Here is a 20751-nt window from a genome sequence, read left to right as displayed (position 1 = left end):
TTGTTTTGTGTTGTTCATAAGATCTTTTGTGTCTATGTGTCATTCATTTGGCTTGCGAATGTGTGTGTGTATGTTTGATATAATTAAGTAAAGTAGATGGAACAACCAAAATAGAGAAAGAAAATAAAAGACCAATACCGATAACCAGAATACTTGATGAAGATTTTTCTTTCTTTTCTCTTCAATGTGTGTTTTATCATCATCTTTTTTTTTGAACATCAAGATTTGTTTGAAAGAATTGATGAACGAAATAGAATACAATTAACAAACCAATCAAACAACAAGGTAACATTATGATTTGCATCAATGAACATGACAATGAATGATGATTGAAAAAAGAAAAGATTTTGTAGAGAGAGAAAAAAAACAAATTCCAAGACAATTTTCTTCAAAATGCCATCACTTTAATAATAGTTATAGTAGCAATAACACCAGTAAAAAGAATTGAGAAAAAAAATCCACTAACAAAACATTAATCATGAATCATCAAATTCTAATCTATTTTTTCCCTATAACTAATATCAAGGTTAAATTTTTAATGAAATGAAATTATATTTCATTGTTTACTCTTACAAAAATCATTGATCATTAATTGAAATGATTAAAGCCACGATTGACATGAAGAAAAATATCATCGGAACATAATCGAATTAAAAGAGTTTATCAAGTTTATTATTGAAAGAAAAACGATTAAAATATGAAAAAAATGATAAAGATCAATCAATCAAATCATTAAATTTTCGGTTGCTAGGAATTTATTTATGAAGAAAAACTATTTTTTTTTGTATGAAAAAAACTCTATTCAAGTACGAATTCTGATGATGATATTTGAAACTTTGTTCCAAATTTTTCTATCTTCTATTATTCATTATGTGTCAAATATTGACAATCAATATTGAATGGTTTTTTTTTATTTTCTTGTTCGTTCTTCTTCTTTTTCGCTGGAAAAAATGTCAAATTAAAAAAATTTATTTTCTGAAATTCTTATGAAAGAAAATAAAAACATAAACACTTTAGCGGCTTCTTTTACATTTTCTCTTTTTTTTGTTCTTCTCTTTCACAAAAAAAAAAAAAATGAAATAAATGTTTGTTCCAGGACCCAAATTTTTTTTACTCAATTTTTATTCGACAGTTTGTGTGTGATAAACAAGAGAATTTAAAGAATGAATAAAGGTTTGGCCTATAATTTTCTTTTTCAGATTTCGTTCCATACATAACGACAAACGACTTTAGTGATATTTAGATTGTTTGGAATTTGTAAAGATAGAAAAAAAACAACCGGGTAATTTGAAGTAATATTCACAATAACCAACAACAACAAACATAAACTTTGACAGGTAGTCGTGATTGTCAAATGAAAGGTAACGACAATAACAAAACAAAACAAAAAAAATAAAGAATAGAGTTTGAAAATCATTTTGTTCACAATTCATTTGTTTTGCAGAAAAAAAAATGAAAAGGAATTTCCCTTTTTATGATGATAAATGAGTTGTTGTTGCTGCTGATGATGAGGAGGATGATGATGTTGACGTCGATGATGATCAAACCAAAATATAAAGACCACACACACACCTTCAGCCACTCCTATTCAATTCCTACAATAACAACAAAAAATTTTATTCAGATTCGATAATTGAAAATTCTTTTTTAAAGAAGAGAAAAAAATTTCATTGATCTAACCGATCTTTAGGAATTTTCGTTTTTGTTTTGTTTTCGGAATCTGATTATATCAATTTTCTCTATTTTTTCTCACAAAATTATTAAGATATCAGCCAAAAAAAAGCAGTTACCTGTCATCATCATGATAATCATGATGATCATGATCATAATAATCTGTATTTATGTAAATATTAATGGATTGATCGATTGAAACATGCAAACATACACATTGAAATAGATAAAGTCATATAATTTTCCATTATTGTATCGCGATCAAAACAAAACAACAACAACAAAATTATGGTTGATTGATTTCATTATTTGTTTCAGGAATCTCATTCTCTGCATGTTCATTCAGTGTCATGTAGCAAGAAAAGAAAAACACTGAATTTTGTTGTTGTTGTTATTTATTGTTACTAAATGAACCTGTTATTACCGAAAATAAAAATTTGCCGACAATACACACACATACTATATGGTCAAAAACACTGGACACACACACACACATTATATGGTGAAAAGAAAATTGGGCAGAAAATTGGCTTCATTTTTTTTTGTTTCGTTTAAAAATATAAAGTGATTCTAATTCTCACGAATTCAATCACTTTAACACACACAGAGAGAATAGAAAATTTTTTCAAATTTATAGAGCCTGAAAAAACTGATAATTCAAATGAATGGTCTAAACATTAGTTTTTTTATCACCCCGAATTTTCTATTTTGTTGTTCTTTTCAACCCCTCTCCCACCACACACAAATATTTTGTGAAAGAAATTAGAATTGTGAAAAAACTTCTTATAAACACACACAGTGAATATTTTTTTCTTTTTCTTTGACTGGACATTTGTGTTGGGGCCTAATTAATGTGGTCCCGGGTCAAATCTTTGCCAGAATTGGGGTGTTGTGAAAAAAAGGGTAATGGTTTTTTTGCTGGCTGGTTGTTTGTTTGGCCTAACCCAATAACAACAACAACAAAGGTTGGCTATGTCTTGATTATCGACAACAAGATCCAAATGAAGAATGAAGAGCGAAAAATGAAACCGATGAAACCTCCTGGGTTCTTCGGGTTTTCTTCATCATCAATTTTTTTTCTCTCTCTCTCTCTCTCTCTCTCCATTGAGAAAAAAGGGGGTTGTAATGGCTTCAATTGTTGGTTCTTTCTAGTTAGCATATTGTTGAAATTTATATCGATTGGTGGTCTTCAAATAGAGAGAGAGAGAGAGAGAGAAAAATATCAAATGTTTTACCATCATCATCATCATCATCATGGTTATATGAGTGTATTGGTTGATTGACCAACCGACCAAATGTGTATACCAAACAATAACACACACACAAGGTATATACCACACCTGGTCCCCTTTTTGTTGTTGTTGGTTGGTTGGTTGTTGAATCGTTTTCTGGGTCAAAAGCTGCCGCCGAATTGATGAAGAAGCCAATATTATTATTATTATCGCTGTTATTATTGGTGAATTCGTTCGATTTTCGTTTTTTTCATAAACCTTAACAAGAGAGAGAGAGAGAAAATAGAGAAATTCATTCGATTTATCAAAATCAAACGATCGAAAAAAATTGCCACCGCTTGCGCCACACACAAACAAGAAAATAAAAATTTATCTGGGACTTTTTTTTTGTTTTGTTTAAAATTTCAAATTTATTGAACTATCAAAGTAAAGATATTATTTTTTTTTCTTCTCACTTTTATTTCTATGAATCGTTATTCTGAAATAAAATAATTTTCATGACATTTTTCTTAAAATGCCCAAGTTTATTCTCTTGAAATTTAGACAAAACAGAAATAAAAAAAGGTTTCATCGTTGATGACCATCATCATCACTATCGTCATAATAAACCAACCTCAAAGTTTTTTTTCGTTGCTGTTACGTTGTTCGTAAAATAGTTTACTATAGCTCACACATTACGACTTGAATTTTAATTGCTTAATATTATTTTGTTTTGTTTTTCATTGAATTTTTTATTGGAAATAATCATCAAAAATATATAAATTCCACGCAATTCAATTCCTGTTCGCAATAAACAAATTTGAAAAATAAATAACTGGGTTTGTTGGGTGATAAACAAATTATATTTGTGGAAAAACGACAAAATAACATGATCATCATTGAAAAGCAACATCATCAGAGAATCGTATATGCCGACCAATTTATATATGATCACCAATTTCTTGTCATAAAATTTTTGTTTTTCTACTTACCTTGAAAAAAAGTTCACAGAATTGTTTTTAGTGAAAAACAAAACAGAAAACTTTATGGACATAGATATTTTGCAATAAAACGAAAAACATTTCTTTGATAGATTAATTAAATTATTATGATTGAAATAAAAATTTAAAAAAAAAGTCCCTGGCAAATGACCGACAGCCAATATCATTCGAATTTGATTTTTAGACCATTCTTTTTTTGGTTTACATGTTGTAGGTATTATTATTAGAATACTTTTCCATCACCAAGTTTATACGATGTGTTTATGCTGAATGTTTTTACACATGTGGATTTTTTTCTTATCACATTTTTGTTTTGGTTTGATAATGGCTAATAATATCAAAGATTTTTTGCAAATTCTTGCTAAATGGATCACTCTTGTCAAAGACAATAATATTACCGATGTGAATGCGGAAAAATGGTATTCATGTAAATTGTCTGAAATTGATTTACTGAATGAAAGAATTGAAAAATTAATTTCATGTGAAAATTTTGACAATCATGGTGATCATCTACAGCAACAGGTTCAAACTTTATTTGAATTTTTTGTTCAATTAGTGGAAAATCTGAGAAAAAATGTTGAAACTATATTGTCAAATAATAATGATTCGTTATCAACGAACACCAGTAGCACAAATAATTATGAAATTAGAAAGCTACAAGCGGTAGTCATCAGATTATCATTGATTATGATACATACTAAAACAGTGGTTGGTCTAATGATTGGTAATAGTCTTATGGACCACCAAATGAATGTCAATCATTTTTCACCTGAAACTAAAATATCTACACCAGCCCAAACATTATTGAGCACCAATGAAGAATCATTGATACGATTATCCTTGTGTCATTCATTACGTTTATCGTTCAAAAATATTTTAAAGTTTTACTTATATAATTCTATTTCACCAGTAAACTTTGAGAAAATATTTCCAATTTCGTTGTCCAATGATATGTTCGATTCTATTGAACAAGAAAAACAATCAGTCGAAATCTTTGTTGATGATAATAATTTCATATCTGTCAAAAATGAAGGGATCATAAAATGGTCACTGGACCATGAAAATATTGAAAAACAATTAACCATTATGAAATCAATTTATCTGATTTACCTACAGCTTTTGTTGATTCATAACGAAAACGTACAACGAAATTACTGTGTGAAACTAATCAAACAAACATTACGTAAAGATTGTTTTGCAATTTTGTTGGCTTTGTCCACAATTTACCGATTACAATCTCCGAAAACGAATCTCAACGAAGAACTTCAATCAATAATGAATCAGTTAGAAACTCAATTTATTGAAAATCATTTCAATGATCAAACATGTCGTTCATTAGTCATACATAATCTCGTTGCATTGTTAGCCTTATTATCTTCTCAACATGGTGGCCCGGACTCTGAAACAAAAAAATTATCTCAAATCATCGTGAACATGTTACGTAATCATTTAATCAATTCAGGTGGTTTACGATTACTGATCGATACAACATTGGATTCGGACCGCCAATCGGAACACGAAACTACGATTGTTCATCGTTTACAAGCGATGGTTACGATGGTTATTACTCTGCCCGTTCGACATAAATTGCCATATCAACAAAAACTTGTGTCACAATTATTGTTAGAACTACTAAAACCAGATCATTCTGGTAATAACCAACATTCACCGGAAATCTATTATCGATTTGCTGCTATGTTGCTTGATACATTAAATCAAACCGAACCATCATTAATTCAAAAAATAGTATTCGATACGATCAAAAAATCATTTCATAGTATCGAACATGAATTCACCATCGAAGAAACAATCAAAATTATTCACCGTTTGATTTCTAATCGATCTTGTTTGCTAAAGTTATCTAATTTTTTTCCTGCAATTTTTTATCTGCGATTTGAATTTGAAATGGCAAAAAATCAAATTCTTCATATACCTTTGAAAGAACAAAGTGAAAAACTCATAGTCGAAATGTTGCGCGAAATACCAAAATCAGTTTATATGTTAGATGATTGTATTTGTTCACATCAATCATTGTGGATGAATCATTTTTGCATAGAAATTGATCAATCATCACATCAAATAAAAATCAATGAAAATTCAGACAAATGCAAAGAACCTGTTGATTCATTGTCTCAAACAAATGTATTGGCTACATTCATACTACGGTTATTAGATCAGATGACGATTGATTTTCGTTTTAATTTTTTCTACTTACTTTTGGAACATCTAATGGATAAAAATCCATCCACAGTTGTACTATTTTTAATAGGACCATTTGGTGATCGTCTATTTGGACAAACTATATCTAAACGTGAACAAGATGACCGTGAAGCATTCATTATTTCCAGTCAACGTACCATTCATTTTTTAAATAGTACATTAGAACGTATCGTTCAAAGAATTATACAAATTCCTGATGAACAAAATATTGATGATGAAGATTTTCAACAATATATTCAGATATGGATGGAAACGTTATCGATTTGTTTACGTATATTATCGATTTTAATAGAAAAAATTGAAACAAATTCAAAAATTATCAAACCAAACTCAATAACTATTGACGAATCAAATCAATCTATTATGACAATCTTGAATGATCTTCATCCTTGTTACAATTCACTTGGTATTCTTTTGCATAATAGTCAAACATTGAAATGGCTATCACCGGAAGATAATCTTTTATCCGAAAATTTATATCATCGATTTGAAAAACTTTATGCAAAAAAAGATATTCCTGATTATAATCAACAACTTGAAAATAATTCTGACTTATCAAATCCATTACAGTTAGCTTTGAAAGATCTTCAAAACAATGATTTTATGCCCGGACAAGCTCATGCATTGATCATAATCAAAAAATTAGTATTGAATCGTCATCCATCGATTCTCGTCATGTTTGATCAAGTGATTTCCGAAGTAAAAAAAATTCTCCGTGATTCAGAATCATACCTTTACTTAGCAGCGATTAGAACGTTGTCAGCATTTGCCATTATTCATACCGATCGAATTTTACCCATTTTGATTGACGAATTAATCTCCACAGAGACTCGTCCATTATCCGACCGTCTTAAAATTGGTGAAACTATCATTCAATTAACTTATTCGATTGGTGATTTTGCTCATCATTATTCATCACTATTAATCAATGGAATGCTTCTGGGTGTAAAATCATCTGAACCTGCCATTCGTATTAGTTGTCTATCATGTTTGGGTGAATTTTGTCGCCGATTTCGTTACGGATTGTCCAAATATATGATTGAATTGATGTCGATGATCGAGCAGATAATAACGACGGATCCTGAATTAGAAGTTCGTCGAGCTGCAGTTTTATTTCTTCACCTTCTCCTAAAAGGTGTGGATCACGAATCAGCCATTTTATTACAAAATCATTTAAAAAACATAAAAAATATCATTCTTGATGTTGGAAATCGTACACTTGATGATATCTTACAACGGCATTGTTCCAATGCATATGAACAAATATCTAGGATTGCTGAAGAATTATTGCGACAAAATGAATAAAATTCTGTGATTTTGTAAATTTTCTTTCTAACTTAAATTCGAACAAATATATTTTCATTTTTTTAACACAGTTTTGAAAAACATATTGCCATCTATGTTCATTTTTGGATACTATTTTCCTTAATCTATTATTCATCGACCCAACACAAAAATATAAAAAAGGAAGGCGCCTTTTTCGAAAAACTAGCGGTTCGATTCGTAAAAAATACACCACTTTTTGATTGCCACTACAATTCCTACAGGACACCACCTACGCAAGCATCGATCATGAATGCGAGGATCAAGTGCATCTCAAACATGCATGCATGCATAATATGCAATGAGCGCGATTTTTCCTTTCACTCCCCACATTTTAAAATATAGGAACATACGCAAGCTAGGTCCCCTTAAGTTTTAATTCAAGCATGAATTTCTGTCGCTACAACCAACCAACCAATGTGGATTTGTTTTTGTCTATCCATTTTTTTTTCTGCATGTCTATATACCGCTATCAAACATACGATATTTGGATTGTATATATTTTCGCTAATGGTTGTTGATTCATAACAAAATATATATATTCGATGTTATAGCATGAAGCGCATGTGCATTGTAATTCGCATCTTTTTTATTTGTAATTTTTTTTTTTGGTAGTAGCATATATAGATAAAAGAGTTTGACCCTACTACAAATACCTTCAATATGAACTACTACTCTTTTCTTCAATAAAAATTCTTATAATTTGTTGTTGTTGTTGTTGTTGCTGGTCGATGTTGATGATGATGATGATGATGTCGATGTTGATGTTGTTGATGTTCTCCCTCTTTCGCTATAATCATGAACCAACCATACATATACACATACACTATAATACGGTTCTATTTGGTTCGTTGGTTCATATGACTACTTTACCATCGATTATAATCATCAGCATCATCATCAATTTGTTCCATTCAATAAAATGTTTTTTTCTACATCCAAAATGAATTCGTTTATCAATTTGTTGATTCCAGGATCGAATGCGAAAAATAAAAACACACACACAACATTATTATGATTTTCTGAAATTCTGTATTGTTTTTTTGTTTTATCAATATTCGATATGATCCGAATCTAGAATGAATTAATAAAAAAAACTCGATTTCATTCATATTTTTTCTTTTGTGTTTTTGTGTATGTTTTTTTTTGTTGATATAAAACCGTATATTTGGTTTCATGAAAGTGTTTGTGTTAGGTTGATGTGTAATTTTTAATGATAATTCATCATTTAATCAATGATGGCGAATCAGAATCCATGTTGCAATTTTTCCGTTTTCATTCTTCATAATCAAAATATAATTGACACAACAATTATCCATATAATTGTTCATTATTTTCAAAAACTATAATTGTAGTTGACGAATCATTTTCATAGAAAAATCGAATAAAATCCTACCATATTCGTAGGATGGCTGAAGAATCATCAGCTAATTCATCGTCAACGACGACGATAACTTCGACATCAACATCAGACCAAAATGATAGTGATGATAATGTAAAAATATCGACATCGGTGGCAATATCAACAACCTCTGTATTGGTTTGAAAATAACACCAAAAGAGGAAGAGTGTTCGGTTCTTAATGTAGAAAATAATGTTAAAGATAATGTTGAAGAATTCTGTGATAAACAACAACAACCAACGGAAACAACAGCAACAACGATGACGATAATCAAAAATGAAAATGTGAATATGAATGTTCCTCCAGATTTATCATCATTATCAGATACGAATATGCTAACAAAAATTGATGAAACAAATGCAATGGAGATTGATACACAATCGTCATCATCGAATATTCAAATGGAAACAAGCAATGAAAATGTTCCTTTATCAAGGACATCACAACAATCTTCACTAAACATTGTGATCGTAAATGATTTCGAACAGAACGAAATCAGTAATAACGATAATGAAGATATTGAAATGCAGTCAAGAAATCCCGTTACAACAGCAGACGATGTTTCTTGTAGTGACAAAACTAACAATAATAATAATAATAATAATAACGATACCGTCCAACAATTTCAGGAACATCAATCTGTTCACCATCCTCCTGTAACGGATTCAATTAATGATGAACAAGATCATGGATTGCAACAGCAATTATCATCATCATCGGAAACGAATTGTAATGATGAACAGCAGGATAGATCAGATGAGCTAAATGAATCAAAATTATTAATGTCAAATAATAAAAATATTAATGAGCTTCATGATGTTGATTCTTCGATTCAATCGCATCCAACATCATTATCATCATCATCTTCATCATCATCATCGATGATCTCATCATCCACACCACCTCCGCCATTATTAGATGGTCATTATGATTATAAAACTTCCAATCAGATGCCTTTAACTTCATCATCATCTCCAACAATATCGATGATCGAAACATGCACAACAATCGATCAACAGACGATGGAAAATTCATGTTCATCTTCATCATTATCATCATCATCATCTTCAACGATCACAACGCAATCTAAAATCGATTGCAACAAAATAACGGAAACATCAACTGCCTCCAATAATGATAATAATATAAATAAAAATCATATTGATTCGAATTTACTCAATGAAGAAGATGAGGAGAGAATATTACAGCCATGCGCAGATGAACATACGGCAATTGTTGAAATTTTTTCTGAAGAATTTCTTCTTGGAAATGATCATGCTACAAATGTGCCATGTTCGAAGCCTGATAATGATGTAACGAAAGAAAAATTCGAAGATGTGGATAAATTGTTATCTCCCAGTATAGCACCGACAACGACAATGATTGCAACAACAATGAACGATACCGATAGCAATGTTCAATTTCAAGCACATGAATCGACAAATTATGATCAAAATAATGATAATGGTGATATTGATGAGATATTGGATCAACATGCATCTGCTGATCTATTCGAAAGTGTCAAATTCTCCCTATGTGAGACTGTTTCCGATTCTGATAAAGTATGTTTCAATTATTTTTTTTTCGATTTATTAAGACTTTTTTCTTTCTTTATAAAGATCAAAAAAATTATGGTCGGACATGGTGCAAAGTTTCTAAATTATCTTTCAGATTCTGCAACTTATTTTATTGCTGATGATCCTGATCATCCAAGTGTTAGTGAAGCAATCGATATTTTTGAAAAACCAGTCCTCACTGTGAGTTATGAATTTTTCGTTTTAAATTTTTCATTTTTTTGAAATACATTTTTTATAAATATTTTAGAGTCAATGGGTTTGGCTTTCATTACGTGCCAACCGAATGCTTCCTATCGAACCATTTATATTGATCGATTCGAACAATGATCGATGCAATCGATTATTTTCAAACATTGTTGCCTGTGCCAGCCAGATTTCATTGAATGATTTGAAAAATTTATGGTCAATGCTAAGCTATTATGGAGGCAAATTTCAATTACATTTAGATCATAATTGTACACATTTGTTAACGACAAAAATTTTTGGCAAGAAATATGAAATAGCCGCAAAAGAATCATCATTTGAAAAAATTCATATAGTTACACCAGATTGGATTATCGATTCGATTAAACAGCAAAAATTATGTGATGAAAAACGTTATCATCCCAGATTGTTGATTGATTATCATCAAAATGTACATGGACGGAATTCTTCGCTCAAAAATGCTAAGTCATCAAATACAATGGCCATAAAGCATTCTATAAAATCTGAACAACTGCAGGATTGCGATAATTCAAAAACATCATTGACAAATTCAACGCCAGCAATCAAATCGGTTACCATGTCCATTTCAACTGAAGCTGTAGTAACGGCGAAAAAATCTTCAAATGATGTTCCCATAACGACTGCGACAGCCACCATGATAAAATCGTCATCGCATTCACTATCGCCTACATTATCATCACCTTCATCTACATCTCAACCAACAAAGCCTTCATTCGTTCCGGCCTCAACAGCTACAGTGCCTCATTGTTCACAACCACCACAACAACAATCTCATGCCCAACCACAATCATTATTAGCATCAAAACAGTATCATTCTCAGCAACAGATTCGGCATCATTCATCACAACAAGTGATGGTAAACAACAATACTTCAAATGTTCAAACGATGCAGCAACCGCCGAATCAACATTCACAACGGTTGCCGTTGCATCAATTCCAGCAACAAATTCGTCAACCATTGGTCCATTCAATCAAAAATCCGAACATAGGACCTCAATCACAGCAGAATATAGTGCAACAGCCCCAACAACCTCCGCGAGAAATAGTGCCTCCAATGTGTCAGCAGCAACAACAACAACAGCAGATAATGTCAACGCATCAGCCTACTGGTTCAGCTTATCCACATCTTCAACAAGGTTCGGGTCAACAGTATACACCTCCTCAAATGATCCCAAATCAATCACCCGGTCCACAACAAGTGTACATTCAACAACAACAACAACAATCAGCTATGTATCAACAACAAAATCAACAGCAATATCGAGGACAATATGTTCCTGGACCACAACAGCAGCAAATGATGTCGCAAAGAATGCTGTCTCCATCATCCAATTCAGGAATGATGCAACAACAATATCGTTCACAACAACCTCAACAAGCCCAATTTTCTCCTAATTCGCAACAGCAACAATTTCGTCCAAGACAACCGATTCCGAAACAACAACAGTATGTTAATAGACCTCCACAAATGGTTCCTGTTGGACCACAACAGCAATATATGGTGAATAATCAAGCAAATAAAACGAATCCACCACAACAACAACAACAACAAATGGTTCGAATGATTCAGCCTCCACAACAACAGTCACAACAGTTTTCCAATCAATCCAATTATGCTGGAAATCATCAATCATCGAATATTCCTGCACATCCATCTCAGCTTCAAAACCAACAACGAATGTCAATGTTGAGGATTTCGGTTCCGCCGCAACAGCAACAAATCCTAAACAGTAATCAACAGTCACCAGTCCAACCTCATCCGGTTTGTCAATCCCCATCCGGTGGTGGTACCTCTATGATGAATTATGTTCAACAATCTAAACCTGGAGTCCGACCAGGTATGATGATTCCGAATAATGCTAATGGTGGTCTATCGCAGCAACAGCAGCAGACTCGACCAGCCGGAATGATGATGAGACCCATGCAACCCTATTCTTCTCAACAACAACAACAAATGGGTCCAACAGGTCATGCAATGCAACAAATGTCCACAAGGCTACCACAGACACCTACTGGTGGACAACAACCAATGTCTCCACAGCAACTTCAATTCATTCGACAACAGCGATGGTCGCAACCAGATTACAATCAACAACAGCAACAGTATACAAGGCCACAAGTGATCCCGCCTGGAGTTCAGCAACAGCAGGCTTGGATTCGACAGCCGATTCAGCAATCACAACATAGATTTCCACTTCAACAACCTCAGCAGCAGCAACATGTATCACAGGGACAAATGATTCGAATGGTAACAAAACCGATGCCGCCTAATCCATCCAATCTATCACCGCAACAACAGCAGCAATTCTATGATCCATCATCATCATTATTGATGAATAATAAGGTTAGAGCTAATATTAATCATAGCCCACAACATCATCAACAGGATTCTGCTATCGCTGTGCAGCAATCAGCAAACAGCGTCATTCATAATCAACAATCACCAATGGTTTCAATACAGGCAATGAATAGTCCAAACAATAATTCTATGATTCCATCGCCGGTAGCATCATCTCAACAGCAATCGTTAGTTAATAATTTACCACAGTCAGCCATCAAAACACAGTTGATAGTGACGAACACGAATTCATCATCTGTTTCCTCTCCCAGTCATCATCAACAACAATCATCCAGTCCTGGAACACCTGCTCAAGTTTCTGTACCAATTTCATCATCATCATCAGTTGTGAATGAAAAAACAAAAACAGCATTGGCCAATTTACTAAATAATCGATTGAATTCTCAGCTACAACAACAAAATCGAAATAGTGGTGATACCAATTCGATAACCACTGTGACGACACCATCATTATCAAGTGGTTCATCCTCATCGCCATCATCGCCAGCATTACATAATCATCAGAGCGCGAAAATTACATTACAACCAGTAACTGTATATTCTCCTAATAATAATAATAATAATGTAAATAATTCTGGGGCGTCAAATAATGTGGTAAGATTGTCAACAATTCAATAACCATTTCCCTTCTACTATTGCTGTGAATCCATCGTTCATTGGAAGGGGGACCATTTAAGAATATTTCCTTTGGACATAATATGCCTTGTATACCTGTGCCATTGCATGCATCATATTTGCATGATTTTGATTGTTGACTCATAAATGCATGATCTATTTTTTCTTTTGGTTTTGATCTTTTGCTTTCATTATTGTTAGATGTAAAATTTTAAAAATTATCAATTTTTTCCAATTTTTCGTCTAGATGAATCAATCACCTGTTCATCAACAAGCGGATCAATCATCGTTACATAATCAACATCCTGGTCAACATTATGGTGGTCAACCGTTACCATCATCATCGATGATACCTAGTCAACAACAACCACAAAACGTCGGTCTATATAGTTCTAATAATCAACATGTCCATTATTCACAGCAACAACGACCGATGATTGGTCCACAATCAATTCATGTGGGTCAGCGTTATCCTACTCCTTCACCTCATCATATACCATCACAGCATTCACCTATAGGGAATTCATCAGCATTACCAGGAAAACCCAATACCTTTCAGCATTCTTCGGCATCATCATCACCTGTCCCAACTGGTGGTTCAACTTCTTCAACACCAAGTCCAACATCGGCAGGATTGCATCATTTATCTGGACATATACATAATTACCCGGTTGCACCTAATCCTCATTCATTTTCTTCCATGCATCATTCAAATCAGATACTTTCGCCCATGCAATCTTTCAATCAACATCATTCACATCAAACGAATGTAACTGGTTCATCATCTCATCATCATGCCATGCAACCACATCATCATTCGCTTCATCAACTTGGACAAGTTCGTCAAACATTTTGTCCAAATGCTAATCAGCAGCAACAGCATCCACCATATATTCCTCATCCTCCCAATATGCAACAACATCCACATGCGAATAGAACAATGGTTCCTTTTCATCATCATCAGCAACATGGAGCTACTCGACAACACCTTTCATCATCATTTCAGCAACAACATTTGCAATCTTTAGCCATACGTTTCTATGGACATGAAACAACATCTGGATCTCTTATCGGAAATAAAAGCTGCTTAATTGGCTGTACCTTTTATATTTCAAACGTATATGCTGAAAATCGTTACACATCAAATTTGATCGACGGCTGGAAACGTCGTATAGAAAAATTTGGTGGTAAAGTTGTTACTGATCTTATAAACAATAATGTGACACATGTCATAACCGAACATTTGAATTTACCAATGCGAACATCTCAATGTCAATATCAACAAATATTACCCCAACAAAATGGTGATCATCGTTATGTATCGATATTCTGGTTGAATGATGTGTTAGAGTCTGGGCGATTACTTCCACCATGGCGTTTTTATCATCTTCCTGTAGCATTTAATCCACAACTAATGCCTTGTAAACATCATGTAAGTGTTATCAAATTTTACTTTTAAATTGAAAAAATTGATATTTTATTTCCAAATTTTAGGTGATCTCTATAACAAATTTCCATCAAGATGAACGTTCAATGCTAAAACATTTAATAGTTCGAACTGGCGCTCGTTATACAGATTATCTAACTCAAAAAAATACTGTACTGATTTGTAAAAGGTGTGTAGAATTTGTTTTATTCAAATTTGATTTAATTTTTGGTTAATTCAAAAAAGGCCTGAAGGAGAAAAATATCTAAAAGCCATGAAATGGCGTATGGCTGTTGTAAACATTACATGGCTGCAAGATGTGCTTTTTGGCAATGGAGATTGTATATCCGTTGGTAATCTACCAAAAAGATATCGAATTTTTGATCATCAAAATGTGCAGTCTACGAAAATAAATGGCAAAGAAAATAAAGAATCAGAAAAAAATTCAGAATCAACAATGCAAAAAGATACATTCAAATTGGACTATAATGTGTCCCAAGGTATGATGTCTTCATGGCGTTCGCCGATCAGATATGATGAAAAAGATCTCATTAAACATCAAGAAATGGTCAAACAACTTGAAGAGCAAAAGAAAATACAGGAAAAAACTAATAATCAAAAAACTGATACTGAATCATCCACAACCGAAGACAACAGCAAGACTAATAAAAAATTCAATGGTGAAATCTCATCGAATAATGATGAACAAAATACCTCTGATTATAAACAACATGGTTCTAAAAGATTATTAGAAAATGATGGAGAAGAAAATGTTGTCAAGAATGCTCTACCAAATGGTGATCATATGAATATTGATGATCAGGATGAAGATTCTCTAATATTATCAACCAAACGATTCAAAACTTCAGATGAAAATGAAGATCCTCATTCGATCGTTAAAGAAGTAGTAATGTCTTCGCTGGATAATATTTTGGCCAAGTCAGAATCCGAAAATTTAAACCTTATCAATAATGAAGAAGAGAATAGCTGTCAAACAAATGATAGCTTTTATGGATCATCAACATCAAATAATACACCGACCAATGGTACTCATCCAATGATTTCGGTGAATGGAACAAACAGTGATTCGAATAACAGCTCAAACCTTCATGATATTAGCGCTGATGATATCGTAACTTTATCTTCATCGCCACCATTACAAAATGATGCAAATTCTTCCGAATTCAAAGTCCCATTAGATGTGAATCAACGAAAATTTCAATTAAAATTAAAACAACAATTACGTCCATCAAATGAATATGTTATTATGTTGGTCGGCCTAATCCGTCGATCGGGCCAATATGAACGGTACAGACAAATTATACAAAATCTTGGTGGTCGGGTTGTACAACAACCAGCCGATTGCCTCAAGGCAACACATCTGGTCATCGGATCAGAATGGAATCGTACCTTGTTGCCGAAAATTTCCATAAATTTTTTATGTGCCTTTGCTCGGACAAAATTTATGGTTAACAGTGATTGGCTTGATCAGTCTTCGAAAGCCGAACATTTTTTATCAGAGCAACAATTTGAATATGCACGAACATCTTATGATAATCATCCGGAAAACAATGTTCAAGATCAACAGGTTTCAATGACAAATATCGAAGATCAAAGATCAAATTCATCATCCACTTCATCATCATCACTTTCATCTTTTACATCATCATCATCGCTAATATTTGAAACGTATCAGATAGATTTATGTAAATCATGGCAACGTCGTCGCTCGGATTTGTTTCATGATATTCTTTGTTTATTGACACCTAGCCTCATTCCTGCACCTCCCATATTGAAACAAATTATCGAGGCAAACGGTGGCCAAGCTGTTTTGAAACGTATGCCTAATCGCCGACAATTGATGCATTTATTCGACCAAAACGATGGCCCAAAATGGCCAATAAAAATTGTCATAATCACTTGTGAAACAGATTTACATTTGCTGGCTGATTATTTAATACAGCATCCACAAGTTGGTAAGTTTTATATTTTCGTTTATAAACATTTAAAGATGACTTATTTTTCTTTCGGATGAAATAGAAATTGTTAACTGTAATTTTATTGTCGATTCAATATTGAAACAAAATATTGATTATAAATCATTTCGATTGATTCCCGAACAATTGAATGGATTATCTAACACAATTAAGACAACAACAACGAACATATGTGGAACATCAGTCAATTCTAATGCCAAAGATTCTAACAATAACATACATCTAAATCAAAATCATCATTCTCATTCAAATCCTCATCTTGTACCGACTACCACAGCACCACTACCAAAATAGTCATTATCATTTACATTACCATCATTATCATTGTCTTCGGAACGAAATGAAAATTCTTCCACAAAATAGTGTTCAGAACATAAATATTTCATTTTTTTTTCTTTCGATTCGACATTAAACACATTTTTTTGTTAACATTCGCTATTGTGAATAGCATATTCACATCTTGCAAATCATCACAACACTATCGTGTTTGGAAATTGATTTTATTGTGTCTTCATTTTTTTTTGTTTGATCTATCATTCATCCCCTTTTCAACAACCTTGTCCACAACAGCAATTATGATTATTTTTTAAAAATATATTTAGAATATTTACTTGATTTGACTTGAAACACACCTACACTTGTTGATTTCCTGTCTGATTTGTTTTTCACCTTTATCTAAATTAATCAAATTAATTTCATTTTTTTTTGTTTTCTTGTAATTATTATAAATGATCATGACATAAGCACACACAAACCCATCTATTAACATTCATGACATTCTCTTTGTATTTATTTGTGTATAGATTAATTAAGATGTAAGCAACGAGAAAACTAAATGAGAAAAAAATTTTGTTATATATTTTTTATTTATAAGAAAAAATGACGAAAAGTTTATTTAAAGAAAAGAATATTTCATAATCATACAGATTTTTGTTTTAAGAATTTTTTATACAATCAAGTTTACATTTGTAGATGTTTTATGCTGAGTTTACAATAATGGCCGCCCTGACGAACTACCATTGATATTATTGTTCAATGATGATGAGCTCGAATGTTGCATGGTGGTAATCGATGATGATGATGTTGGTGGTTGTGGAGCAATGATTGATGTATTAGATGATTGATGGTTAGATGATGTTGAGTTTAGACCGTTATTGCTAGTCGGATTTGATGGCGTTCCTGGACCACCACCGATCATCACAGATGATGGTACTGACGATGACATCATAGGACTATCATCGATTGGCAATAATGACGTATTTGGATCATATGGTGGTGAATCGGGAGAATGACGTTTCTTCTTCTTTTTATCCTTTTTCTTTTTTCTTCGTTGTTCTTTTTCATCATCATGACGTTTTTGTTTTTTATGTTTTTTCATCATCATCTCATGTGAATCACGATTAGAAGATAAGGACGATAATAGATCAGAGTTTATATTGGAATCCGAAAGTAAATGAGATGAATGGTGATCGTTTGGTCCGCCTATTGGAGAGTCGCATGGTCCATTTGGACCAGATCTATTTTTATGACTTTTCTTATGTTTATGTTTCTTTCGTTGTACTGTTTGGCTCATGAATCGATATTGATCGGGTACAGGACCAACATGTAATCGAAATGCTGAATCCAATTGCTGTTTATTCAATGGAACTATCTCGATCGATGTGATTGGTGGGCGTTCGATCATTTTCCTTAATGAACTATCATCTTGAGATCCTGGAATATCGATATTTCCTGGAAGATTTGGCAGGAATGCACTTAGCTGATCTTTAATTTTACGACCACAAAATTTATTAAAAGAATGTTCAAGGTTATGATATTGTAACAAATTCGTTGAACCAGTCAATTCACTTGGTGCTAATGGTTGAATAGAAAATTTCAAATTAGAAACAACTTGAAAGATAAGGATATTTTGAATAATACATACGCGGCAATTCTTTCATTAGATAGAATGGTCCACTATGAACGATTGCTGGTGTTTTACCCAGCGATATAGTTGTTTTTAATGTTCCGGTAGAATCCTGTCTAGGTATAACAACCGGTGATCGATTACCACGAGGACTAGTTTTAGGTGAACATTGTTCAGATGGTCGTCGGACGATTTCGGACATCATTTTTAAAAAATGATAATACTTTTTACGATCCGATGCAAAATTAATCAACTTTGATGGAATTTAATCATTCACTATCATCACAAGATATCAACAAACACACACATACACACATCAACATAAATAGAAAAACAAAACGTGGTAGAATTTATATTTAAACAAAACAAATTAATTTGTTCAATTGTATAATTATTAATTATGTATCATTTACAATAAAAAGAATGTTAAAAAAATTAAAATTCTATGATCCAATATACATTTTTATCCGATCAATATCGTATCTCTAAAATGTTTTTATTTTGCAGTGCTCAATTGGAAAATTCGACGCTGCCGACAAATAAAATACACACATAGCGATGATCAAAATAATAATGTCGTAGTGGTTCAAATAGAAGAGGTATTCGTGAATGCATATATATGTGTGGTAGCAAATGCTATAATTATGTAAAAAAAAGAATAATATAATGGAATTCGATTGGTAGTGGTCAAATAAATAACTGTCATTCAAAAGGTTGTAGTGGCATTAAAAATTGACTTGCTAATGAGAAAAAAAAATTGGATTTTTTTTTTAAATTTAAAAAGGAAAGATAAGAAAAAAATCGAAGAGAGAGGGTGAGAAAAAATTATTCAAAAAATTCATTCAACTTTGGATTTCCTTTTTGATGATTTTTGGAGTTTTTGTTTTCCCATTTTCCAATAAACTAAGGATTCGGTTTTTCCCCTATATATTCAAATTCAATATCAGGAAAACTTGAACATTTTTAAAAAAATTGAATTTGTTTCCTCTTTTTTCTCAACAAAAATGATTCAAATGATCAAAAAAAATTTTGAATGGTGATAAAAAATTCAAGGTGATTATAATGTTTCAATCTTAAGTGAATATTCTTTTTAGATCTTACTTAATTCAAACAATTCTGAATTGCTTTTGCGCTATTCCAAATTCCATCATTTAGCTCATATATAAAGTCTATATCTGTGTGTGTGTTTTTGTGTGGAGTAAACTTCCCTCTTCAGCCCCTTTTGAAACTACACCATCATCATCCGAATAGTTTTGTTTATAAATTTTTTTACCGTTGTTTTTCTAATAAAACCCAAGTTTAAATATAATTCTTATACGATAAACCATGGAATTTGTGCCTTGATTTAAAAATAATGGGTAACAAAAAATGATTTGTTTGATTGTCGAATCTTAATCATTATTTTTATTATCACGAATTTTCTATATTTAGTATTCATCATCATGATTGTGGATTTGAAATTGTATTGAAATTGATTCAAAAGGTAAGCTCTGTTTTTTTTCAATTTTATTACCTACAAATGTAATCGATACTATATCTAAAACGGTATCTGTATTTCGTTTGTATCATTTCATGTACACACGATCCACATGATTATAGTAAAAGGATGGGTAAAAAATGGATATTCCGATAATTTCTAGTTAAAACCATTATCATTAATAATATATCTTATTGATCGTTTTATTCGATAATGCGCATTTATATCCGATAATCATAAGACAGGGAAAACGAAAATATAATCAGATTTTCTTAATGATTGAATTCGAATTTGGTTCATTTAATTCATTTAGTTTAGCATGTTAATGTGGTATGTGTATA

At 32.1% G+C, this 20751-nt stretch overlaps 3 protein-coding genes across 4 annotated transcripts; 2 read left to right on the top strand and 1 right to left on the bottom strand.

Moving 5' to 3' along the window:
* Positions 1-4145: 4145 nt before the first annotated feature.
* On the top strand, positions 4146-7427 carry Tango6 (transport and golgi organization 6). Its single transcript, XM_027341657.2, has one exon. It carries the CDS (start codon positions 4154-4156, stop codon positions 7406-7408), a length of 3255 nt encoding a protein of 1084 aa, XP_027197458.2. The 5' UTR covers positions 4146-4153; the 3' UTR covers positions 7409-7427.
* A 1184-nt stretch (positions 7428-8611) lies between these two features.
* Positions 8612-17948, top strand: LOC113791729 (uncharacterized). 2 transcript variants are annotated; one of them, XM_027341543.2, is made up of 7 exons: positions 8612-10390; positions 10448-10585; positions 10653-13583; positions 13852-15036; positions 15099-15220; positions 15277-17006; positions 17071-17948. In XM_027341543.2, the coding sequence occupies exons 1-7, from the start codon at positions 9089-9091 to the stop codon at positions 17319-17321; spliced, it is 7659 nt and encodes a 2552-aa protein (XP_027197344.2). In that variant the 5' UTR covers positions 8612-9088; the 3' UTR covers positions 17322-17948. The 2 variants fall into 2 exon arrangements, with proteins under 2 accessions (XP_027197344.2, XP_075679445.1); XM_075823330.1 differs by having other exon boundaries at positions 8613-10390; positions 10653-12974.
* Positions 17860-19434, bottom strand: MED19 (mediator complex subunit 19). Its single transcript, XM_027341550.2, has 2 exons — positions 18952-19434; positions 17860-18881 (listed from the first exon to the last, which is right to left on the bottom strand). Exons 1-2 carry the CDS (start codon positions 19136-19138, stop codon positions 18016-18018), a joined length of 1053 nt encoding a protein of 350 aa, XP_027197351.1. The 5' UTR covers positions 19139-19434; the 3' UTR covers positions 17860-18015.
* Positions 19435-20751: the final 1317 nt, after the last annotated feature.

This window comes from Dermatophagoides pteronyssinus, unplaced genomic scaffold (assembly GCF_027571235.1).
Source record: "Dermatophagoides pteronyssinus isolate colony J.1.1.1.1 unplaced genomic scaffold, Derpt_VIB-CSIC_2022.12 sq0026, whole genome shotgun sequence".
Lineage (NCBI taxonomy): Eukaryota > Metazoa > Arthropoda > Arachnida > Sarcoptiformes > Pyroglyphidae > Dermatophagoides > Dermatophagoides pteronyssinus.
This window is presented reverse-complemented; position numbering and strand designations above follow the sequence as displayed.